General features: G+C 44.7%; 1 protein-coding gene across 3 annotated transcripts in view; it reads left to right on the top strand.

The window, feature by feature from the left end:
• Positions 1–2129: 2129 nt before the first annotated feature.
• Positions 2130–25959, top strand: part of PTPRG (protein tyrosine phosphatase receptor type G) — a 560158-nt gene continuing 536328 nt past the window's right edge. For all 3 annotated transcript variants that reach the window (XM_082209226.1, XM_082209223.1, XM_082209222.1), the window contains exon 1: positions 2130–3169. In XM_082209226.1, coding sequence (XP_082065352.1) covers positions 3085–3169 — 85 coding nt within the window. In that variant the 5' untranslated portion in view covers positions 2130–3084. The remainder of the gene's footprint in view (positions 3170–25959) is intronic.

Below are 25959 nucleotides of genomic sequence, written 5' to 3'. Positions count from 1 at the left end.
AATAAAAACAACAATACACCAGCGTGTATCGAAGGTGGTATAATAGTACAAGTAACTTCAAAGAGATACAATTTAGATAAGTGTGGGATGTGGGTTTTTTTTTTCTTTTAAAGAAAAATTACAAATGCCAAATTATCTTGACTCAATTATACATTTTATCCGGCAGGGGTGGGAGGGAGTCTCAGCTCCCAGGCACTAGTTAGGAGCAGCATAAAGGCAAAATACTGCGCTGCTTATAACTAAAACTCGATAAAATCTCCCAGTCTAAAGGAAGGGACAAAACTCATTACAGATAAGGCATTTCCTCCAGAACGCCTCTCCCGGATTGCTTTTTATTTAAACGCATGGGCTAAAAAGGAAATCGCTCCCTCCTATCTTTCCAGAGATCAGCCTAGCCTCTGGGCTCTGCTTCGTTCTGATCACAGCTATAAGGTTCCTTTTAACCTCTCCGCCACTGCTCGTATCGCAATGCTGGGATCTTCCAAAAATGTTGTGGGTCTGGCTTTTTTAAAAAACCACACAACCCAACCACCCCCACACAGACGCATATGTCTGCATTATTTTATGATGCTCAATCGGATTAGAACTGTTTAGTAAAAACACATCCAGGTGCTAACTATTGTATTGCACTTGTTAGAAAAGACCCCGGTGCTAAATGGATCGATATTGCTTTAAGTCCCCCTGCTGTCAGGAAATTGAAAAAATATGCAGCCGGCCTGATTTTGCAAAAGGGGCTGGGGGATGAATCCGCAGGCTTTTGCCATGCAGAAATACTCTCTCTCTCTCTGTGTGTGTGTGTCATGTGTAAGAGGGAACGCGTTCAATATTTGCTTGATATTTGCTACCCCGTCCATTACAGCAAATGTGTATGAGAGAGCGCGTGCGATGGAATATGGTTCTATGCATCCAGCAGGGATGTGTACATGAAAATAGTTTGTGTGTCTGCATGAGTGCAGGGAGTGTGTGTGTGTGTGTGGAAGAGAATAGGGGGGAACATTTCTGTGTGTGAAAGAGTGTGTGCCTGGAAGTGCGTGGGAGGGTGTATGTGTGTAAGTAAGTAATGCGTGGAGCGTTCAGCACAAAGAGGCGGCCGCGTGTGCACGCGTGAGAGTGGGAATACAGTACTCGTATGTGTCCGTGAGGCAGAAAGATTGTGTGTATTTGGACGGGGGCGGGGAGAGAGAGATTTCCCTTTTTCTGTCTGGTGGGTGGTTGCACGAGAAACAAAATGAATGTACATAAGGAAGTAATAGTGAAAGAGTATCACAGAATTGTAGAGTTGGGAGGGATCCCCGAGGGTCATCTAGTCCATCCCCTTGAAATTTAGGAATCTCCCGCTAGATCATACGTGACGGGTGGTACATCCAACCTCTGGTTAAAAACCTCCAAGGAAGTAGAGTCCATCGCCTCTCGTGGGAGTCCGTTCCACTGTCGAACAGTGACGTCTTCGTGGTGCACGGAATATTGTGCAATATATTCGCTCGTCTTGGCTTGATCTCTCGAAATACCGCGAATGAGAATATACCCTTTGTGTCTCCAGCGCGGGATGCGAGTGTGCAAAGCCGTCCAGCGTGTGGCAACTGAGCGAACGCGAAAGCGTTGTGTGCGCACGTGCGTGCAAGGACACGTGTAGGAATCCACCGAAGAGGAGTACGAGAGAAGTTCTTGCAGGCGTGTGCCGCTGCCTGCCTCGTCCCCGGACACTGCCTGCACGTCTGGCAAGGACGAGAGAGGCGTCAACGACGGCGGCTGCAAGAAACGTCCCTCGCTCGCAGAGAGGCGTGCTGGAGAGCTTTGAGAAACGCGTGCGCGAACGTGGAAACAAAATCCCTCAAGGATTTCCCTTCCCACAAGAGGATCGCTTGCTGGGTGTGTGTGTGTGTGTGTGAATGTGCACAGTGGAGACGTGCGCGTGCAAGGAAACGGCGGGTCTCCATACAAGCATATAAAGGTCTCTCCCCAAAATGCACCCGTTCATTCACACACGCGCGCGCTCTGCCTTTAGTTTCCCTCCTCCGGCTCGCCGACAGAACTGGAGACGAGAGCGAGGCGAGCGGGCGCTGCCGCTTTAAGAGCCTCGAGTGCGCGCCAAGCCGAGACCCCCCCTTTCCCCCCTCCTCCCCTGCGCGCCCCCGCCTCTCCTCTCCTCTCTCTCTCCCTTCCGCTCCCTCTCCCTCTCCGCTTTAAAGTCTCAGCCAGGATCTAGGCTCACATGTTACTTCCTGTATGGAAGAATGGAAAGCTTCCAGCAGCTCCTGCCTGACTGTTCCTCGCCAGCTTGCTCCGGAGCCCCAACTTCTAGCAGCGGGATGGACTGAGAGCTGCTCCGGGCAGCCCGACTCTTCGCCGCCGCCGCCGCTGCTGCAAGCCCTCGATCGCTGGGGCTGGGGAGTGGATTTTGCTACTATCGCCGCCGCCGCTGCTCCGACTGCTGTTTGCAAGAATGCCTCCTTCCCTTTGGCCTTGCACGGTGCTGCCCGCATGAAGGCGAGAGGAGAGAGTCCGAGCCCAGCCGAGGCGCTCGCTAGCCACCGATCCCCGGCGCCGGCGCTGCTGCTGCTGTTTTTGCGGGCTGGAGGGAAGTTGTGAGCTCTCGGCTCCCGAGTCCCGTCCCTCCGCCTCCTCACCCTGCTGCCAGCATTTGCTCCCGAGGCCTGGAGCGGCGGGTCTGCTGAACTCCGGGACTCTTTTATCTTTGCACACATCCAGAGGCACAAATTCAGGGCAGAGAAGACGGAAAGGAAGAGGCTGCGCGCGCGCGCCAATTTGCTATTATTATTTTTAATAGTGAGGGGCGGGGGGGTTGGTCCATCACTCCGGCTTCGCTCTTTTTCTTTTTCGGGTTAACCCCCACCCTCCCCCGCTCTTTTTTTTGTTCCAGAGACGGGGCAGGAAAGTGTGCAACTTTTTCAAAAAATACTATTTTCAACAAGTTTCCCACCCCCGCACCTTCTCTCTATCTCTCTCTCTCACACACATTATTATTATTTTTTGGTGTATGTGGAATCCTCATCCTTCTGAATTTTTAAAAATATACTTAAAGAGAGAACCCCCTTCTGTTTGTTTCGATGTGCGGCTTTGGAGATGCGGAGGCTACTGCAACCGTGTTGCTGGATCTTTTTCTTGAAAATCACCGTCTCCGTGCTCCATTACGTGGTGTGTTTCCCCGGTGAGTGGAAATCTTAATATGGGATGGATTTTTTTTTAAGCGGTTTTTTTTGTGGGGGGGAGAGGGGGGGCAATATATTTTCTCTCTTTCTACCTAACGATCCGTGTGTCTCGTCTTTCCGTTGCGCTTACACGTCCCCTCCAGTCGCCCCCATTTGTGGTGTGTGTGTGCTGTCACTATGGACCAAAAGGGGGGGGAGGGCGTGCTTCCCCCCCCCTCAAACCGACCCAGTACATCTATAGATCTACCCGATCCCCCCTCCTTTCTCCTAGGAAGGCGTGTTTGGCTGCTGCTGGTTGGAAAATACGTGTGCGCGTGTGAAACTCGGGATCCGAGGAGAACGAAAAGGAATCTCGCTTCTTGGGGAAGCAATAGGGTACCCCTATTTGGATGGGGAGATTCTGGGCAATGGATGACAAAACCTCAAGCCCATTAGCACCACTCTTCGCAACTTCTCCTGCCACCACCACCTCTCTCTCTCTTTCTCTCCTTCCTCCCTTCTTCCTCCCCCAACTAACAACCAACCTCCGGTTTCTTCCCTCCTTACTCCAGCCCATCACCCGCTCTATACTTGTGGCAAATCAATGAAGGAGAGAGCGAGCGAGCGAGCCCGGCGCTCCTCCCGCAGTGCTCAGCGTGTAGCGGCGTAGTGTGATCCCATCCAGCCTTGCCTCGGTGATGAGTGGCTGTGTGTGATTGTGCCCGCCAGCGCTGTTCTCCCTTCCTCGACCGGGTGTGTGTGTGTGTTTGTGTGTCTAATAGGACTGCCACTATAATAGTACTGCCGCCAATCCGCTCGCCTTATCTCTACCCTTTTAGCAGCCACATAGAATCTCTCCAACCCCACCACCCGAAAAAACAAAAACCCACTCCTGCTTGGTGAATTTCCAGGAGGAGCAGGCAGCCAAACCCCAAAATTCGGGGGTTGCACCCCCTCCCGTTAAACTCCATCGTGATCTTTTTTTTGGGAGGGGGATTAAGAGAGTGGACATCCCCTCCCCTCCTTTTTACACACACACCTTTCCCCTTTTGTAGTCTTTCCTTCGCCCTGCTGAGATCTCAGATTTGGTGCAGTGCTTCCCTAGGCATCGCAGGGTAGGAATGCTAGCTGTGTGTGTGTGTGTGTGTCTTTTTTTGGGGGGTGCGTTTTCCCTCCTCTGTGCTAAAGGCTGTGTGTGTGCACAGGCAGTGGGTTCCAGCCATGCCACCTGGGTGAGGAGAGATAACAGCTGGGCGTCAGCCTCTGCCACCGATGCTGGTCCTGATGATAAACCCTTTTCCTTTCCACTTTCCTGACCTCTTCCACCTTTACCTGCAGCGGTTCAGCACACCTTTCAGCCTGATAAGCTGGGCTGGTGTCACATCATTTGACCTTGATGGGGGGTGAGTGAGGAGGGCGGTGTTAATGAGTTAGAACTGGAGGAAGGTCAGATCCTGGATAAGGAGGTGCAGGAGAATTGGGGGTTCTGAAAAGCACAGGAGATGGCTGGCCTAGAAATCTCTCTCCCCAGCCTTCCTCCTTTCTGGAGAACTGGGCATGGCCAAAAATCATTCCCAGGCTGCTGGGCGTTTACTTGAGTCTTTTGCCTCCGTGGTGTGTTGTGTTAAATGTGGGCGGGTGGAGGTGGGAAAAAAAGATGATTGCATTTGCTGTTTCCCCCACTTCTTAGGCACAGTGGTTTAAGGCAAGATTCTCCAACAGTTGCAGAGCGCAGCAAACTTGCTCCCCCTTTCCCTTTTGCAGGCTTGAGCCTGGAGCTGAGAAAAGTTAAAAATGTCAGGGAAGCTTGGAGGAGAGAGAGAGAGAGTTGTTCTCTGCCCCCTCCCCTTTCCCACCATATACAGTAACATAGACGGACCAATAGAGGCACTGCGGAGCTTCAGTCTTTTCTTGGATTTCGTTCAACACATATCCCCAAAGTCCCCCAACATATGCACACAGATCTCCGGAGAAAGAGCTGTTCTTAAATTTAGCATTAACCCTTCCAAGTGCTGTAAAGGTATGATTTTTTTTATCACACACCATATCCTTCTGCATTTCATTTCAGCACAGTGTTGATTGCCACAGCTGGAAATAGGAATACCTGAAACCTGCCTATGTATTACTAACAAAGTGTAAAAAAAAACAACTGCCAATGAATTCATTTCCATGATCAACTTCTTTCATTCATTCTTTTTTTTCTTTCTGGTAGGGGCGAGTAGCTAGCAAATTTGCCTGAAGGATGATGCCCCTGTTATACAAGGCATCTCATCACCATACACACACACACACACACACACACACACACACACACACAAATGCATATATACAATGCTTAAAAGGTTACCTGGTTGACTTGTTCACTTAAAAGAACAATCCTATACATGTCCAAGAGAAACCCAATTCAGATCAATGGAGCAGGCTGCAAACCTGCTTAAGTGGGAGAAAGCCCCATTGAACTCCATTGCACTTACTTTATGTGCAGGATTGCTTTGCAGACATGCTTCAGGTAGGTGGGGACCTTCAAACTGGGTAGTAAGGGAACCATGTGAAGCGTGAAAAAAGCATCTCTGTTAGGAATTGAAACCCCATTGAATACAATGGGACATACTCTTAAGTGGGTATGGAATGGGATTGCAGCCTAACTTTAGGAAACCCTACAGTCACTTGATGTGATTCACATCTACACCCCCTCTCCCACAGCAACTTCCACTATGCTGTGGCTTCTTTTTATTAGGCTTTTAATACTTTTTTTTTATTAGACCTCTTTATAGCTAAGATTAAAAGCAGAAAGTTTTGTGACATTGACCTTTTTGATGCCATCTTTTTATCTTGGATCATTTTATGGGTTGAAATAAAAGTGTAACGGGGTGGGGAAAAGAAAGATGTTTCAAAAAAACTGCAATTTTATACACGTGCATGCACACACACAAGCTGAGAGTAATCGCTATTCAGTACAGTGTGGTTAACTTCAAGTAAACATGCGTAGGATTGTGCTGTAAATGACTAAAACCGGACATCTATAGAAATAGTTCAACTGCATCTGAAATTATCTCTTGAAGTGGGAGTGGGGACTCTTAATCAGCCTTGGCAAGCGTGGAGAGCTGGTCATGGATGAAGGGCGTCATGCATGGCCATTCAGATCTTGTTGGGCTACAGGTTCCTCATCCTGTTATAGTAGCTCCTTCAATTTGATTCGAAAAAGGTTGTAGAAAGTAGAGAAAGGGGGCTTAAAACTTCTCACTGTTTGAAATTCTGCAGCTCCCGAGAAGAAGCATTTATCTTCTTTATATTGATTTCTTCTCAATCTCGCCTGTACAAGTGAAGCCTTTCTTTCTGATTCTGATATATATTGTGCAGTAATTACATCTGGAAGGCAGGCTTACGGGATTGCTTTAAGAAAACACACATTGATGTAAGTTTCATACAACACCGTTGTAAGGGCTGCAGAATTATAAATGGAATTCGGACTATGTGACACTTCTTTCATCGCAGACTCATGCAGATCTGTTCTGCTTGCACTCGTGTGTGGGAGATGTGGCTTCTGAGATGTACGGCATATTAACAACATTAATGGATAAAAGAAGGTTCAGTTTTAGGTTTGAGGAATCTTTGTTCAAAGGCAAGCTGTATCTTACGAAGAATGCTTGTGGTTATGAATTAGAGAGGTTATTGCACATGTTTAGCACACAGATTTGATCCTTGGTTTCTCCAGTTAAGAGGACTTCCACGTGCAGGTCTGAGAAAGATATTTGCTTGAGACCTTGTCCTGGAGAATTGTCTCCAGAACAGGTATACAGCACTAGCTTAGATAGGACTGTTGGCCTGATTCCTTGTGTGAATCAATTTAATAGGCCTGGTCCTCATATCTCATCAAACCATAGTTAATGTTTAACTACGGTTTAATGTGAATGAAGAGTTTGCTGGTGCACACTGCTCAAAAGTCACCTGCTTCGCTGCTCCCCTGTTCCTAGCTGTGCTGGGAGTAGCAGCCCTGGCTTGTCATGCCATTTGAACCTCGGCATGTAGAGGAAACAAACCACGACTGCAGGTTCTGACAGCACAACAAACCAAGGTTTGTTGCGCCTGGAGGATCAGAACAGGAACATTTGAGCAGCTTGCACCACCAACAGGCAACTTGTTTGCATTAAATCGTACTTAAACAACCAGAGTGGTTTAACGTGATGTGCAGGCTGCCATGAAAGTTAGTGTTTTGCTATTTCTTCAAATACAGTTGTCACACACGGCGGGTCAGGTGTGTTAGAATGGTAGGACAGTTTTCTGCATACCAGGGGCTTACAGATTTACTTGCCACACTTGCCATGGTGAATGTCCTTCCAGCCTCCTGGCAGGTCCTTCTCCGGAGCTCTCTGTGGCCACGTTACGCTTTGGAAGTACTGGAAGTTCAATGTGGTGTTGAGGAAGAGACTTCTCCACATTGGTGGAACAACAGTGTCATGAGAGCTACACATTTGGGTGGGTTACCAAGACCAGCCAAAAACTCTGGATTCTGGATGCCACCTTTGTTGAGATGTGGTGCAAGAGGGTTGCTAGAGGCGGTAGCACCTGTGGAATCAAGATGTAGGAGAATGGATGCTGCTGACAGCCCTCAGCCTTAACATGCAAAGAGAGAGGAAGTTGAGGGGTGCATTTGCAAGCATCACTCCAAGGTACCTACATGCTTCATTACCAAGTCCACCAAACACGTACCTTCATTGAATGGGAAGATCTGAAGGTCTAAGCGTGCTGGCTTAATGTGCTTAGAAGCTCTTCCCTTTCAATGCAGGAAGGTTGAGGTTGGACTGAGATGAGCCCCTCCCTAGGGGAAAGGTTTAATTAATGACAATACAAACTTAAGGAATGCGTAATTTAAAATTGACTATGGATGATTTACGGAGAAGCTGAAGGAAGTCCAGAAAAGAGACAATTTGTGAAAAGTTGGATGTGGAATTTTTGCATGTTTTTGTTGTAAATTAATGAAAAAAAAAATTTTTAAAAAAGAGATGAGCCCCTCCCTAGTTTTAGCCATTGGTGTGTTTGGGCTGAACACCAGAGGAGGGCTGATGTCAGGCTTTGAAGTAGCTATTAGTAGGGAATCTCTGGCCAACACATAGCCCTTCAAGTCTCTTTCAGTGTCAGCATATCACAAAAGCAGGTATGTTATAATGTGCTTAGCAGCCCAAATTACAGAGAGAAGGGGTGATTGTTTCTCCTCTTAGCCAAGTTCTTGCGAGATCTAAAATAGCATAACAATGCCTTGTCCTGAAATGAGCACAGCTTTGGTTACTGGGAGGAAGGGAACTACGTGCTCACTTTACCTGATGGATGCTGTACATCGCCTGCAAAACATTTGCATTGGCTCACCTGGTGAAATGTGCTAATGTACCGCAGGAATTGGCAGGTTTTACAAGTGCATGGTAAGGTACGGGGCAGGAAAGGCAATGCAATGTAGAGACACACACACACTGGTGGGAGATCCCAGAAGTATTTATAGGGCAGGAAATAGGGCAAGCCTGTAAATAAGCAATAGCTTGGTTGCTTGTGATGAGTATGAACTGTATCCGATGATCGCATAGGGAAACAATGTTCAAAACATCCCTCCCCCTATGTCCCTTAGCCTAAAAGCTAAAGGGGGCATACATGAGCCTGTAGGTTGTTTTATTTTATTTTGTTTTATTAGTAGGCTGGTAACTTATTTGCAAGGCTGCATCATGGCAAAAGACTTGTCACCATTTCTACATTCAAGGCTTCAGTTCAGCACACACCTACCAGGGCTTAAGTCTAGTTGAACTTGGAACGGGGTGGGGGCCTTGTTTCTGAGGATTTATTGTTTAGGACTGTGCCGTAAATCTGTTGTTTAGAAGTTGAACAAATAAATAAACAAACGCAAATACTGACAGGCTATTTGTTCTGGCACGCATAACATCCTGGAAGTATATTCCTACCTAAACTATGAATAATAGTTAGGCATTTTAGGCTGTTTTGCAAATAATTTTGCTTTTGAAATTAGACACATACACCCCCCCCCCGCTAGTTTAAAAAAGAAGAAGAAGAAGCCATATTTAATGAAAGCCGGTGACGCCTTGATGATGTGCATTTCAGCAGACCCCTATGCATGCTTGCACAGAAGTAAGCCTAACTTCGTGTTGGGCTGAAGCACAAGTGTTGTCTATCATGGATCAAATGTGTCAGTCAGTGGCGTTCCTTTTCTCTCCCAGAAAGAAGCTACTTGGAGCAATAGTGTTTACTAGCAAGAGGCAAACACTGTTGGAAGTTCATTTTCCCTCTCCCACATTGCATTCTTTATATAGGGCACTTTGTAGTAGGTACACGAATACCTGCAAAAAATAACTAGCATCGTACAGTGCATGGTGGAGAATGACTAAATTCTCCTGGCATTGGTGGAACATATGTAGTGTCCCGAAGAGAATGGCATATGCTAAGAGTTAAGAATTTTTAAAAAGATGCCTGATTTGGACCTCAACCTTGTATATGAAGAAAGGACCTGTTTTTTCAGCAGGCATTCTGTAGCCGTCTGACAATGTTGTATATTCCATAATCCACTGTCATAATCCCATTGAAATCAATAGGCTTAAGGGCTCCTAAGATTGTGATAGATTATAGCCTGTGTGTGCATTTGTAAAATAATATTGATTGGCATGTGTGTGACAAGCAAACCACTTATCATAGTTGTTGTTTTTCTGCCCTGGGCTTTCTGATTTGGGTGCACACAAAATATACTTTGCGGAGCAGATTTATAATCATTTGATAAATCCTGCTTGGTCGGGACATTGTATGGTTTTCATGTCCTCACTGTATCCGTAAGCTTTTGAAAGGCATGATTTTATATCTTGGTTTTCATGTTTCTGAATGAAAACTTATTTTGAGTTTTATATTCTCCTGCTGAGTATTATTTGGAGCCATAGAAGTGTCTCTCTGTAAATATGTTTGGAAAACTGGGCTTATTTGCGTTTGTCTACAGCAAGTGTGTGTGTGTGTTGTCTTAGAAAGTATGGAATGTACAGGAGAGGGCCCTCCAAGACTTGTGTTAACTCCTATCGCCTTATGGAGATGAAACATCTTACATTTTAATGGTGGCTTTCCTTTCGATTGTCTCCCCCGCACCCCTGGCTCCTCGTCATACTTTATATTTCCGGTAGTGCCTAATGAAGTCCTTGCAGATTAAGAATGTCAAATGTCTCTCTTCTTTTTCCCAGGCAGTGGCAGATGAGCTGGCTAGCAGGCTTCAGAGGAAAAGCTGAGAGGAGAGTTTGATATCCACCAGCAGGCTTACAGAAGCTGGTTTTTCAGTTAATGATGCCAGGGTGTAGCTTTTGAAACCTTCAAGCAGTCTTGGAAACTGTGCACCCTTAGGAAATGCAGCGAGGGGGTTTGGAGGGAGGGGAAAATAGAAATTCGGCACATCCAGTGGTGGAATGGAAATAGTACGCTGTCAGTTTCTGGGGGAAATGGAGCATAAGATGTGTAACTGAATACCAGTGTCAGGGCTTTCATTTACATGTCCACGTTTTGTGCACATTTATTGGGCCAATTAATGTGTGGAACAAAAGTTACGTTTGCATGTATGTATACGGCTGAAGTGGACTCTGGCCCACAAAATCTTACACCTCAATAACTTAAGTCTTCAGCTTGCCTCTTAGGTGTTTTTGCTGTGCAACCAATTGATTACAGCTGGTCCTCTAGAAACAGAGGTTGCATCCAGCAGTGATGCTCAGCAGATGGAGCAACAGGGAGGGAAGCAGTTTCCAGCTGTTCCACCTCCCCTTTGCAGCCCTCCATGCTCCCCAGTCTGTTCTGGAGTGTCCCTAAACCCTGCAGAGCAGATTGAGAGAGGTGTGTGTAGGGAGGGGGCTGCTGGGGAGAGGGTAGCCAAAAGCTGCTTCCTTCCTGTGATTCTGATTTTTTAAAAAAGCATTGCTTTCAGCTGAGCAACACTATCAAATGCAACCCTTAAATGTAGGGACCCCGCATGTGGAAATAATAATAAAATGTAAATCAGCTGGGCTGATATAGGATGAGAGTATTAGCAGAATCAGTTCTTTGGGGATGTTTTGGTTAAGTGGTTTTCCTTCTGTGTTTTTGGTAGTTTGTTTTACTGCAGTGAGGTGGGCTAAATCGCTTTCTGCTGCAGATTGGGGTACACGAGCGCTTTAAATGTGACATGTGTACATTAAGTAATCTTGCATAAAGTCTTTATGTCGAATGACCATTCTCCTTTGACTCCTGATGTGATGTTTTGACTGGCGCAGATGAAATACCGAGGAAGCTGTGAAGCTCCTCAGAAAGGAAGACATTAGCATCAGGGAGCTTGTTGTGGCATTGTCAACTTCAGAAATGCTTACAAGTCCTTAGATGTTTGGAGTGCCCAAGTTCTATTGCCAGGATTTTATTTTTTAAAAAAATATTTCCTTGTACGTTTTTAATCAGAGCTTTTGGCTTTTCTTTGTAACTTGCACAACTTCTAGTCTTGGACTTTGCCTTCAATTATGAAAAAGAATTTTAAGGCTCCGCACATTGTGATTAGATGGCAGTTTGGAAACTGTTCAGTTTTGATTTTAAGTGGCCTGCTACATTGAAAAGGGTTGCAAATGGCTATTCGGAAGCATTTTGTTCAGAGACACACATATACACACATATTTCAAAACATCTGGCTACCCATATGCCCATATCAATGGCCATGTGAATTTTGCGGACTGAGTTCAGTTGGCTAAATCAGCCTCTCAACCTTGGGTTCCCCAGATGTTGTTGGACTACAACTCCCATCATCCCTGAGCTCTGGCCTTGCTAGCTAGGGATGATGGGAGTTGTAGTTCAACAACATCTGGGGACCCAAGGTTGAGAAAGGCTTCTAGTGGGAGACTAGATTGGGCCTTTAGCACCAGCTTGCCAGAGCTTTTCGCGAAAGGGCTATGGAAGGTCTTATTGCTCCTCCTTTCTGGGGTTTGCGCCTAACTTAGAAGAATTAAATTGGTGACTTAATTGAAACAAATGTGCTACTTACCTTCTTTCTTTGGTTCTTGAAACTTGTAGCTTTGCTTGAGGTAAACTAAATAATAAGAGCTTGAGGATTTTTCATGGGTTGGATTGTATTTTTGGGTTGGATTGTATTAATTCTGTAAACGAGATAAACTAAACTAACTAATGCCTGGTATTCTGGCATTCATGCTATTATTGGGGTGTGTTGCTTTGTAGCAGCTCCAAAAGCACAAGCTATGAAATCGCCAGAACCACCTGCTTTTGGAGTTCCCATAGGCTTCTGGTTGTCCATTGTGATAACAAGATGTTGGAACACACCAGCCATTTTCCTGACCCAGCAGGGCTCAGCTTATGTTGTTGTGTTAAGCTTTAATATCAATATTCAACATTTATATAGCTCTTTCAAACGATTCACATGCATTTTCTCAGTGTAATCTTACAACAGTCCTGGGAAGTACCGGTAATTCTGATTTATTATCCCACATATTGCAGACCTCTGGACTAAGACAGAATGGCTCGATTATTAAATATTGCATTTTTAAAAGTTTGTTTTATTTGTAAGTTACCAATGGATACCTACTGATAGCCAGCTATATAATCGCAATAAACAAAGAAGGTGAGATTTTCATCTTCCCAATTGGAAGCTCAGTCTCTTAGTCACTATGGCACACAAGCTCCCTGAGGGTAGATTTCTTGAGTTCTGCACTCGGATATGGAATTCTGCAATTAAAATTAACCATGCGAGTCAAGAAGATCAGTATAGATGTGTTAAATGTCTTTGCTATATAGCTTGGTGTGTCCTCCCCCTTAATTTTAGTTTTGTAGCTGGGACTTGGCATATATGGGAAGCAGTAAGCCTTTAAGAAAGGGACGCGGGTGGCGCTGTGGTCTAAACCACAGAGCCTAGGGCTTGCCGATCAGAAGGTTGGTGGTTTGAATCCCCGTGAAGGGGTGAGCTCCGGTTACTCGGTCCCAGCTCCTGCCCACCTAGCAGTTCGAAAGCACATCAAAGTGCAAGTAGTTAAATAGGTACTGCTCTGGCGGGAAGGTAAACAGCGTTTCCATGCGCTGCTCTGGTTCACCAGAAGCAGTTTAGTTATGCTGGCCCATGACCCGGAAGCTGTCTGCAGACAAACGCCGGCTCCCTCGGCCTATGGAGTGAGATGAGTGCCGCAACCCCAGAGTTGTCCGCAACTGGACCTAACAGTCAGGGGTACCTTTACCTTTTAAGCCTTTAAGAAGAGAGATAGAAATATGCTTTGTAGATGCTTTCGCTTATTAATTGGATGCGCCCCACCGTGACATTCCCAATCCTGTAAGGCACCAATGAGCTGAAAATGTAATTTGGACAAATTGGAGAAAGAACTACTCGTGTGTGTGTGTGTGTGTGTGTGTGAGAGAGAGAGAGAGAGAGAGAGAGAGGGAGAGAGAGATATGCAGGTTCTCTGTCTTAGAGCTACTTCACAAGATTCCTTTTCCCTATAGGTGTGTGCATGTACAGCCCGTGTGTGTGAATTTGACAAACAGGTGTATGCGAATATATGTATTGTACAGACATAGGCATGCCAGGGGTGTCACGATTGACTGTAACGACCTGTTGGTTGTGTATACTCAGTTGCAAGGATCAGCCTAGGATCACCTCTGAGTAATGTGTAAAATGGCCCTTATTTCCTCCACTGGACTGTGCACATCTGTTTAGAATAAACCACGAACAAACCATGGTTTAACAGGAGAAGCAAACCACGATCTTGGGTTCATGGCGTATTGTTCCCTTTGCTCGAGGGCAAGAGCAAAGTGGGAGTACTGGAGCAGTGCATGCTGGTGCTCTGCTCAATCCCAGTAAAATGTAAATGTAAAGGTACCCCTGCCCGTCTTGCCAGACTCTAGGGTTGTGCGCTCATCTCACTCTATAGGCCGGGAGCCAGCGCTGTCTGCAGACACTGCCGGGTCAGGTGGCCAGCGTGACGAAGCTACTCTGGCAAGCCAGAGCTGCACACGGAGACGCCGTTTACCTTCCTGCTAGTAAGCGGTCCCTATTTATCCACTTGCACCTGGGGGTGCTTTCGGACTGCTAGGTTGGCAGGCGCTGGGACCCAGCAACGGGAGCGCACCCCGCCGCGGGGATTCGAACCGCCGACCATGCGATCGGCAAGTCCTAGGTGCTGAGGTTTTACCCACAGTGCCACCCGCGTCAATCCCAGTACTAATCTGTTAACCATCATTTATTGTTGCATACAAAGGTGGCCTTTTGGGTGTATGTTTTCTTAATAAGTGCAAAGCCACAATCTGCTTGAGTTGGTCAGGATTATGATCCAGATTTTGGATTCCGTCTTAGATGCACACATCCTGAGATCTGGCATGCAGTTGTTGTTGTTTGGCTGTGCAGACTTCTGAGCCTGGGGTGTAAGTAATAAAGACTTGTCTCTAATATGCTGAAGCCTATAATGGGCGGAATTACGAGGGAGTCTAATTTCTGTTTGCTTTTAAGTTACTACAGTTTTCACTTTATTACTGAGAAATATATTATTAATTGCTGCTATGTTCACACCAAGCTGTGATTCTTTTATGATTATGTATTTCTGCTTGCAAGCTTTTTGTGTGCATGGTTGGGTTTTTTTTTCTTTTCTTTTTTCCAAGACTTAATTATATAGAGCTTTTAAACTGCAAGCCATGATTTTTTTTTTTAAAAAAACTTGCCGCCGCTGTTATAAATCTCAGAATAATACAACATACAACACGGTATATAATAAAAAGCTTTGCATCTCTTATGTTTTCACTTCAAAGCTTTTCTAAGCAGCAGGAATATGCAAGATACCAATAACACACATTTCTCAAAACATTGTGCTCTCAGATGTTATCTTGATGAAATCTTGCCTTCTGATAGCTCATGAATATAGGGCACTCATTTTGAAAAGGCAGACCAGGGTTTAGCTTCTCCATCCTCACATAAATCAGTGCTGTAAAATCTAGTTCGGCTGATACCAGCTCTGACTTTTCGGCACTATTCCGCTATAAACTGAGTTTTTTGTTAGTTGTTATTATTTATTAAATTTGCATACCCGTTGATCTCAGGGTTGGTTCACAACATAAAATCAAAATATATATAAAAAATACATAATAAAAATAAAAGCAACGTTAAAAATACAAAATGAGAGCATAAGATACATAATAAAAACAAAAAACAAAGCAATAACCCCCCCTCCTACAAGCATATTTAAAAGGCTGTAGAATGTTAATCAGCCAAAGGCCTAGTTGAAGATGAAGGTTTTCACCTGGCAACTAAAGATATGTAATGAAGGCGCTAGGCAGACGTCTCTGGGGAGAGCATTCCACAAATGGGGACCCACTGCAGAAAAGGCCCATTCTCCATCCCTGGTTTTTCATTCCTGTTCCTTCAACCGACACTCAGCTGACCATCATTCTGACCACTGAGCATGCTCAGTCATCACTTGAGTTTTTCCCTACTTTTTTTTTTTTGGTACTTCTGTAAATCTTCGGTTTCCCCTCAAGCCTACTGATAACGTACCATTTTTTGTGTCGATTGTGCTGTTTTGGCTTGTATTAATTCCAAAGCTGAAAGTAACCTGCTGGGATTTTGTTTTTCTTGTTGCTTTCCTGTCCCTTTCTGACATCTTTCTAATGCAGGTTACTTGTTATTGATTGTAGCATTTAGCTGGCTGGTTATTTTTGATGACGGAAGTATATACTGAGGACTCATAGAATATTGGTGTGGGGCAAAACAACATGTACAGAAAAGCATGAACCACCACTAAGGAGTCAACTTAGTTATAATCTAGTTCAGGGGTCAGCAACCTTTTTCAGCCGTGGGCCGGTCCACCGCCCCTCAGACCATGTGGTAGGTTGGACTATATTTTGGAAAAAAAGAACGAATTCCTATGCCCCACAAATCACCCAGAGATGCATTTTAAATAAAAGCACACATTCTACTCGTGTAAAAACACCAGGCAGGCCCCACAAATAACCCCGAGATGCATTTTAAAGAAAAGGACACATTCTACTCGTGTAAAAACACGCTGATTCCTGGACCGTCTGTGAGCCGGATTGAGAAGGCGATTGGGCCGCATCCAGCCCCCGGGCCTTAGGTTACCTACCCCTGATCCAGTTGTCAGCTTAGAAGATAAATTGATTTGTGTAGGGAGGGAAAAACCACCTTTGATTTTCAGGAAGGTGCTCCCAAGTAATTGGACATCATGGTTTTTTTAAAAGCTATTTTTAATTCAAGTAATTACAGAAACAGCAGGTGGTAATCATCTTGAGAAACATTAGCATGCACACAGAAGATGGAATGTCTCTCTTAAGATGGTGCCTGCTTCAGCAAATGCATACATCTAAAAACAAGGTCTGTGTTATGTGTGTGTTTTCCCCTTAGTCAGAACTGTTGTTTCACTTGTATGCAAATTTAAAGAAAGCTCATACAATTTATTTAACCCAGTTGCTGATCCTCTTAAAACCAAGGTGGCTCAATGATAAAATGGCAGACATTCAGTTCCATTTCTCTGTATGCTTCTGGGATCGTGGAGCTGAGGATATCAAATCCGATAGATCTGAGCCAACCTCTGTGTGTAGTGTTTTGTATAAACCCTGGAGGACTGATCTGTCCTTTCTCTGATGGGCTTACCACTTTATAAAATGATGTGCCACAGAGAGATGTAATATTTCTGCTTAAAGGTGGAAAGGAGCCTAAGATATAGAAGAACAAATGAGGGGAAAGAGACAAATGGTTGGTTGGCACCCAAGTAACTGTAAAACCCATAGAATAATTCTCTGCTTGTATTGAATGGAATAGCCTTGCAGCTATGTAAGTTAGCTGGCTTTCCAATAAAGCAGTAGTCTCCAGGCAAAACCTGGAATATTGTATGATGTTTTGCATGCGTTGCCCGCAACCGGAGAATACATAACCGCTTGGCGCACTTAGCAACCGGATTGTCTGAGTTCTTGAGCATCACGTAATTGGAATGATGGGCCATTTGATAGAATTAGGAAGTTGGCTGCACCTGCCGTCAACCGTGACGTCTCAGTTGTGGCACATTGTCCTTTTTTGCATGCGTGTGGCAGTAAATGATGAAGAGGTAGCAGTGTGTGTGTGTGTTTGTATACAATCTGCAAATTGCTTCTGAAATTAAGGTTGCTTTTCATCCGTAGTGTAGGGAACTTGTACAAAGGAACTGCACAATGTTCAGAGGCTTTTGTGTTTAACCTACCTTTTTTATTTTAAAAAAATCATTCTCTGTGCTTGCAGATACTAAATGAAAGAGAGCACAAGCCAAGATGATCTACACTAGTATTTAACAGCAAAATGCTGCGCATTATGTAGTCATGTGGTAGCTGTGTGTATGTGTGTTTTTAGGCCTTTTTTGTTTCCGCCTTTCTCATGAAGAGCATGCCTGTCTTCTTGATATAATGCTTTTCAAAGCCCGTCTTCTGACAGCTTTCCTCTTGGAAACCAGAATCAACTGGCTATCTCATCTTGTTCTTGCAGGCAAAATGAGACATTTGTACAAACCCTCCCTCTCCCCTCTGCACATGCTTTTGGGAAGGAAGAGATGCTGATACAATGCCTTTCACCTCTGATCGGGAGTCCATCGTGTGGCCGCACCTGATCGCACTTCGGCCACATCTGCACCACACATTTAAAGCACTGTGATACCACTTTAAACCATCATGGCTTCCCCCAAAGAATTAGGGGAAGTGTGGTTTGTTAAAGGTGCTAAGAGTTGCTAAGAGACCCCTAGCGCCTCCCCTTACAGTTGCCAGAGTGATTTAACAATCATTCCCTCTTCCCAGGGAATTCATCAACATAAATATTAACTGTTGGGTTCTTGGCTGCTCTGAAGTCCTAATCTTACAGGAAAAGGACTGGCTTTATCTGATGAGGAAGCTTAACCTCCTTAAGCAACATGGATTTTTGAGAAAATTTTGTTTGGGGCGTGGATGGTTTGGAAAGAGTTTGAGCAAAGCATTCTGTCTTGCCTCCAAAGATCTGTTTGCCTAACCCCCACTGCCTATAGCTCCTTGTACCGCTGAAAAACCCATTTCTTAGGTTTAGGAGACCCTCCGAAGTGGCACATTATTGTAATCCCACAGGCAGTGCTTCAACATGGCTTCTTCCCATGCTGTCAGGACAATGTTGTGGAAGCCTAGAGCAGCGTAGACAGGGCCGGTGGGATGGGCCTGTCTGTCTGATTGGCCTCCTTCCTCTTGACGAGTCAGTGCTTGGATGGGCAGTTGCAGTGCGATGGACCCCACATCTGGTTCCAGATGTTAACATTTCCATGTGGGGAGAAGCTACAGCATAGTGACTGCCACACTAGCCCAAATTAACTTGTTCCTATACCCAGGCACATATGTTCCTATACCTGTTGGCCCTCCCCTTCTCACATATCCCTATATTTGCAGCCCTCCTCACTTTGTTGGAAGATGAAGATTTACAGTAGGGAGTCTGTTACACTGGAGTCCTTACACAGTTAGAGTTGCCAGGTTGGTAGCATCCCAAACCCTGAGATTTCAGGGCCCAAACCTGAGAACCATGGGTGACCCTGGGGCAGTTCCTGGATTCTGAGGTTAATTGGGAGGGGGGGGAAAGAGGTTTTTCAAGCCCTCTACATGCCACCTGGAAGGAGCCAGGTAAACCCAGAGACTGCAAGTTGTACCTGGAGGTCTGTCAACCCTATACACAGCGCAGAACCCTGATCTTCTTTGTTATGTGAGGAGACTTCTCAGATAGGTCTCCTCACTGTTCCTCTTAAAGACTGAGGGTTGTGTCCAACACTAGCTGAAATGAATGGACCTAAGTTAGTCATGCCTGTTAATTTCAGTAGTCTACGTGTGACTGATATTGGATGCAGTGCAGCCCCGAAAGTTGGGATAGAAATACTATTTGTTAACATCTACAATGGGGCTATCAAGCTGTACTTTTTCAGATCCTCTGAAAGTTTGCAGAGCAAAGCAAAGCAAACAAGACCTGTAGCGGGAGTCTTGTGAAGATTCACAAACTCCTGAAGACTGCCTCTGTTCGTATGGTGAAAGGGCATATTCTGTGTGTTCTCGATTAAAAATGAAAATGATAGAAAGAGCCCCTAGCTTGGTTCTTAAAAATTCCAACTGCAGCTTTTGAAACTATAACCTGAACATACCTGTTGATAGGCATTGCATCATATTCTATGGAGTCCTTGGGATTCTAAAATTAGTTGTTTATTTTTCTTCAGTGCCCAAGGGTCTTACATCAGATTATATGGGTTATGTATGTCTGTTTGTATTCCACTGCAACACCTTTTGTGATTCTTTAACTATTTAACTAAGTGTTAAGTGCGCGAGCTCAGTGACAGCGCTTTCAGAAACTGTGATTTGTCTTGGAATTGTTTCTTACTACATTGTTTATGCAGGGAAGAAGTGTTCCTCTTTTGTTTACTGTGAATAAATGCGCTGTTACCTTTGTGAAAACCTGGTTGCAAGATGTGTAATCCTGTTTGTTCTTTGGTGCTTTTGTCATCTGGGGCATGTGGTTGGGGGGAAATTGTTTTGTGTTGAAATGCAGGACCAAAAAAAATCCATAACTTTCCACGTGTTAAAAATGACTAAGTATTTTGAGCCTTTTAAATTTTAAATTTTAGAAGCCCCAAATAAGTCTGCCATCCTTACAGAAGTGAATTTTCATAGCTTTGCCTTTGACATGTTCTCTATTTAATAACATGATCCTATGCACACTTACCTGGGAGTAAAGCCCTATTTTTCTCAGTGAAGCTTATTTGCACAGGATTGCACCGCAGGTTGGATTCGTTGGAAACAGAAATCCAAGATAGTATTGACAAAAGCACCTGGCCTCTACAAACAGCGATGTGGGTTTTTCTGGATAATTTTTGGGAAAATTTGCATAGAGTAGTTTGCATCAGGAAATTTCCTGGTGCACTAGGCAGCAAGTGATTTAATTGAGCAGGTTTACTTTACTTGTATTTAGTAAACAAAAGCAGAAAACAATGAAGCCTGTCTTAATTTTATTTGCAGTTGGCAACCACCCATTCTTACTATTCATCCTACGAAATGCAAAAAAACCTCACAGAAAGTAAAGCCCCATATCATTGCCTACAATTCCACATACAGTAATACCTCGGTTTGAATGTGCTTCAGGTTGAGCGCTTTCGGGTTGTGCTCCGCGGCAACCCGCAAGTAACGGAGTGCATTACTTCTGGGTTTCGCCGCTCATGCATGTGCAGATGCTCAAAATGACATCACACGCATGCGCGGAAGCGGCAACGTGCACGCGCAGACGCACTGTCACGTCTTACGTTCCATTCAGGATGAGAATGGGGCTCCGGAACAGATCCCATTCGCATCCCGAGGTACCACTGTAGTTACGTGAAGGAGGGGAGGGTTTCATATGATTCCCACACATGCTGAAAGATGTTGCACTGCTGTGATCCCATCCCAAAACACAATGATAGCAGCGGCTCTTACTTTTAAGCAAGGAAGATAACTTTTCCCAGGCTAATAGCAATACAGACTCAGCAGCAAGCACAATGCTTAACCATGCTTCAGTGTTACAGCAATGAGCTGCAATAAGCTTTGGGCTCTCAGGCTCCCACTTCTTCTGGAGTTGCGAGGGCAGTCAGAAGCTTTTGCTTCTGTTTTAAAATAGCAGCAGTTTAGTGTGTTGCCCAAACTCTACATTGTGACTTAATCTTAAGTACGGTTAGTGAAAACAAACCAGCATCATAACCTGTAGTTTCAAGTTTGCTTGTTTCCATTCAGCATAGTTAATACCAACCATAATTTGCCTGGATGTCACAACAAGCTACAGCTACAGCTTCTCCAGATGACATATTTATTCAGCACCAATCTTGATTTGCTTGCGCAAAGCTTATACACTGGTTAAACTATGCCTGGCCTTTATTGAGAATCTGCACTGATTAATTTACAGGGTTGTTATATTACGATGAGAATTGCAGGGCTTTCCTGTTACTTGTTTCACGGGTTCCCCACAATTTCCAGGACCTTTCACCATTACTTCCGAAACCTCAAACCCCAAATGGATCCGCTGCCCAGAATTTTGCCTTAACCCACTTAAATCATGCAAACTTTATATTCTGGTGTGTGCTGCTTGAATCCTTCCTGTGAAACAGTGACAGCTCGGAGCACCCTCAGTCTGCTGTTCTGAAGTCTCCTAATGGTTGTGGGCAGCAGAAGAGTAAGTTGTATGTAAGCCTGAGGCTCACTGCAACAAACCCTCATAACACTAAACCGCGGGTTGTCGTTGTGTGTTTGTGTGCAGCCCCTCTGGGTCTTTTTGCTCTGCGTAGTGCCACACATATCCCGCATTTTGGGTGGCTGCTTGTCAATTTGAAAGGTTGCCTCTGATGTGGTAGCATACTGTGTCTGTCTGACACCTCATGTTTTCCTTGTTGACAGTTGTTTATACAGCTGGGCTTTGTGTTAGGGGTTCCCCCTCCCTTTTAGTAGCGGTTTTTTTGAAAGGATGTCTATTTTACCCAGTGGAAAGCAAGGTTCTAGCTGTTTTTCTTTCTTTAGAAGAAAGAGGCCTCTCTGAGGCAAAAAGTAGATTGTGAAATCGAATATATTGTTGTTCTTTGGTTTAACTGTGAAGGGGGCGGCATGTCTGCAGGTATGTTGAGGAGTGTGGTCTTCAATTAAGAAGCCTTCATCTTTTGATTTCAGGAACAAAATACTTGAAAGTACAAAGGCAATTTAATATGATTAATAATCCGGCACAACTCTACCTTCGTCTCAAGGGTGTTTCTATAGGTCTGCAACTGATTCAGTCCCTGCCCGCCCCACGTCCCCACGTAGTGTTGCCTACAAGGCACCTATAACGCCGTCTGTTACGACTTTCTGCAACACAAAGCCTAAGAGTAATGGTAATGAAATGGCAATTCAATTTGTAAGCCAGTCGCCTGTGTCAAGATTGGACTCCTTCAGTTCCTGTCGTGTGCATGCATGCGTAGCGGTGTTGGTGCCACTCGAGGAGAACATGCTGATAGCACTTTAACATTTAATTGCTTCTCTTGATTCTGTTTGTAAATTAGAGCCTAAAATAATCCCGAAGAACTACTACCGCAGCTTCTCAGTTGTGTGGATTGAAATATATGAACAGAGACCCAAAAGCTTGCGCCGGCGGGAGCATGCAAAGCTTCATGTTAGCCCAGGCATGTGAAATGGCTTATCGCTTAAAAGCCCACCTGTTTTTGAGAGCCATCTCCATTTCTAGCGCTGCTGACCCCCACACCCCTGCAACCAAAGTTAAAACCAGTGAGAAGATCAATGTGAAGAAAATTCACTGTCATTTTATTGCAAATTTATCCTAATGTACAATTCTTCTTTTTACAACTTTGGCTACTATATATGTATTTTTCCAAACTGGTTCTGCCCAAAATAATACAATTCCCCCCCTATGTTATTTTCACTAATATAGTCATTTTTTGCACATTATATGGCCGCAGAAATGCACTGCAAAATTTGGAGAAGTGTGAATTTCAAAGGATGGCTGGCTGTGTTTTGGTTTACATATTGTGTAATTTGAATTTAAAGGCAACCTTACCCAAACTGAATTAAATTTCTCCCCCATCCCTACAATCCACCCCCCCTCCCAGTGCAAACAGTCTCATACCAGAGGTTTGAGAAAACAATCTATAAATAACATAACTGCTCTCGTCTCCCAGATTTCCTGCCTTGGAGGGGGTTGGACTAGATAACTCTTGGGGTCCCTTCCAACTCTATGATTCTATGATTCTGCCCAAAGTGTTCTGAAAGGGGCAAGGGAACACTGGTGTGAGGAGATCCCATGTTATAGAAGCTGATCAGAGGAGGAAAAGAGTAAACAGAGCTTAAATGAGCCTACTAGCTGCAGTCCCAATGGGGAAGGATCCTGGGGGAGTGAAGAAGCTTGTGGAAAAATAAATTGTAGCTTGAGTAGTCTGGTAAACTCAAGGCTTGTAGCACCTATTTGAAAGAGGACGATGGAGGGTTTGTATGCTGACCCCTGTCAGAAAGCATTGTGAAGCTCCTCACAGTTTCTTGAGAAGGCTCTCTTCACATCTTAAAGGCCGTCTGGACAAATTATAATTATTCAAGAGTGTTGTTATGTGTAACTTAATAATTGTTACAGTACTCTTCTAAATTCTGGTTCCCATTTTTTAGATAAACAACTAAGGATGAAGGAAACAGACTTGCCGACAGACACCGTATAATGAGCGCAAGGCTAGGCTAGAATTTGAACATGTGTGCAAGTCTGCAGTTTTGTTCTGTGCATCATAACAGCTGATTCAAGAGCATTAGCCCCTTGCCATCAGCTGCAAACGTATTATAATTTTAGGTGCGGCTGTTTCACTGCCAAGGCCAGCTATTGGCCAGCAAAGATTCTGAGCCTTTTTAAAAATGGCATCCTAGACCCACTGAGCAACAAAGGTCCATTCCGCATTGTGTGGTGAAGTAAACTTCCTATATCTAACCTCCCCACTAATATCACACAGGTCTCCATTTGTGAAGCATATCCTCTTGGAACTAAAGTTTGATAGAACCCTGGGATTAACAAGGAGAAGGGTTTTTGTGTGTGTGTTTTAAAATAAGTCCTTGTGAAAATATTCCCAGGCCTACCGGCAGAGCTGTAAGCATATCTGTGAAAGCTTAATGTTGTATCACCTCTGCGGATCAGCAGAGCCGTGTCTCTTGGGTTGCAGAGCCAACACTTTTAATGAGCTTCTTGTCTCACACTTAAAACACAAACTTGTTTTTGTTGTCCTTTTAGGGCTGCCACAGTTTAGGACTGTCTATGATCCACACTTCCTTTTTTTTTAAAAAAGGAAGGAAAGACCGTGTGTGTGTGTGTTGTTTTGAACTAAAAAATAGTAATAGAAAAAGACAAAGCTTTGAATCCCAGAGTAAAGGTAAAGGGACCCCTGACCGTTAGGTCCAGGTGCGGACGACTCTGGGGTTGCGGCGCTCATCTTGCTTTATTGGCCGCGGGAGCCAGCGTACAGCTTCTGGGTCATTTGGCCAGCAGGACTAAGCCGCTTCTGGCGAACCAGAGCAGCGCATGGAAACGCCGTTGACCTTCCCGCCGGAGCCGTGCCTATTTATCTACTTGCACTTTGACATGCTTTTGAACTGCTAGGTTGGCAGGAGCAGGGACCGAGCAACGGGAGCTCACCCCATCGCGGGGACTTGGAACTGCTGACCTTCCAGTCAGCAAGTCCTAGGCTCAGTGGTTTAACCCACAGCGCCACCTGCATCCCAGGTGTAGATCTATTTAAATTAATAGGCATGACCAACACTGGCCCATTAATTTCACTGGGTCTACTTTGAATTTTACTTAATTGGATACAACTCCCAAGTTCAGCTGCTTTGGTTTAATAGCTGTTAGGGTTTCATTTCCTTGTTGCACTTGATTGGCTCCCAGTAATATTTCAGGAATGCTAATTGGAAGAGGGAGAGCAAGGAAGGGTCAAAGTGCAATATAAGATATTTTTCCACCCAAGTAATCAAAGTGGGTGTGCCTGTTTTCACCTACACATAAACTGAAAGCTGATTTCACCTTTCTTGCTAAAAGCAAGTGGTTTATAATGGGTTTGTAGTAGTACTAGTAATAATAATAATAATAATAATAATTTATTTATTCATTCATACATACATACATACATACATACCCTGCCCATCTGGCTGGGTTTCCCCAGCCACTCTGGGCAGCTCCCTACAGAATATTAAAAACATAATAAAACATTAAAAACTTCCCTAAACAGGGCTGTCTTTAGATGTCTTCTATAAGTCAGATACAGTGGTACCCCTGGTTATGAACGCTTCTGGTTATGAACGCGTCAGGTTATGAGCTCTGCTAACCCGGAAGTAGCTGCTCCTGGTTGTGAACTTTGCCCCAGGTTTCGAACGGAAGTTGTGTGCCGGAGGCCCTGTTAGCAAAAGTGTGCCTCAGGATAAGAACAGTTTCAGCTTAGGAATAGACTTTTGGAATGAATTAAGTTCGTAACCAGAGGTACCACTGTAGTTGTTTATTTCCTTGACATCTGATGGGAGGGCGTTCCACAGGGCGGGGGCCACTACCGAGAAGGCATTCTGCCTGGTTCCCTTTAACCTCACTTCTCGCAGTGAAGGAATCACCAGAAGGCCTTCGGACCTGGACTTCAGTGTCCAGGCTGAACGATGGGGGTGGAGACACTCCTTCAGGTATCCTTTAGAAATTCTTTAAGAATGTAAGAAATACCTGCTAGGTCAGGCCAATGGCCCATGTATTCCAGCATCCTCATCTCACAACATCCTCTCCCACCAGATGCCTGTGAGGAAAACCTTCATCTGAGCAAGTGAGCGCTTGGGTTTCCCACAACTGGTAGTCTGCCTTAAGCTGCTTTCCTTTCCTCTTGTTAAATCAGAAATGGCAAGCCAGTGGACCACCAGATTTTTCTGCTCTCCCAACTCCCCCCGGCCGGTATAGCAACAACATTAGGACATTATCCCATATGCCTCAAAAAGCCCCTGTTAATCTGGTTCTTAAAATGGAATGCCAGCCTCCTTCAGGAGCTGTGAGTAGTTTGCTGAGGGGCGGAGACGTTTAAGAATTCCACCTGGTTCTTGGTCCCTTATGTTGCTACTTTTAAATATGCACATTTTAACTTCACACCAGGGAGATATCAATGCAGTTTGCAACATGGGAACAATGCCCTGGGTAACTCCCTCTTATCCTGTGTAGAGCTGAGGTTGTTTTCTTGTTGTTTTGCCTCCTTTCTTAAGGGTGCTTCTCTTAGGGATACTAAAGGGCTGCATGCATTTTAAGCAA

The sequence above is a fragment of the Podarcis vaucheri genome, assembly GCF_965113315.1.
Source record: "Podarcis vaucheri genome assembly, chromosome: 2".
NCBI lineage: Eukaryota > Metazoa > Chordata > Lepidosauria > Squamata > Lacertidae > Podarcis > Podarcis vaucheri.
Note: the sequence above shows the minus strand (reverse complement) of the source record. Positions and strands in the feature narration are given on the sequence as shown.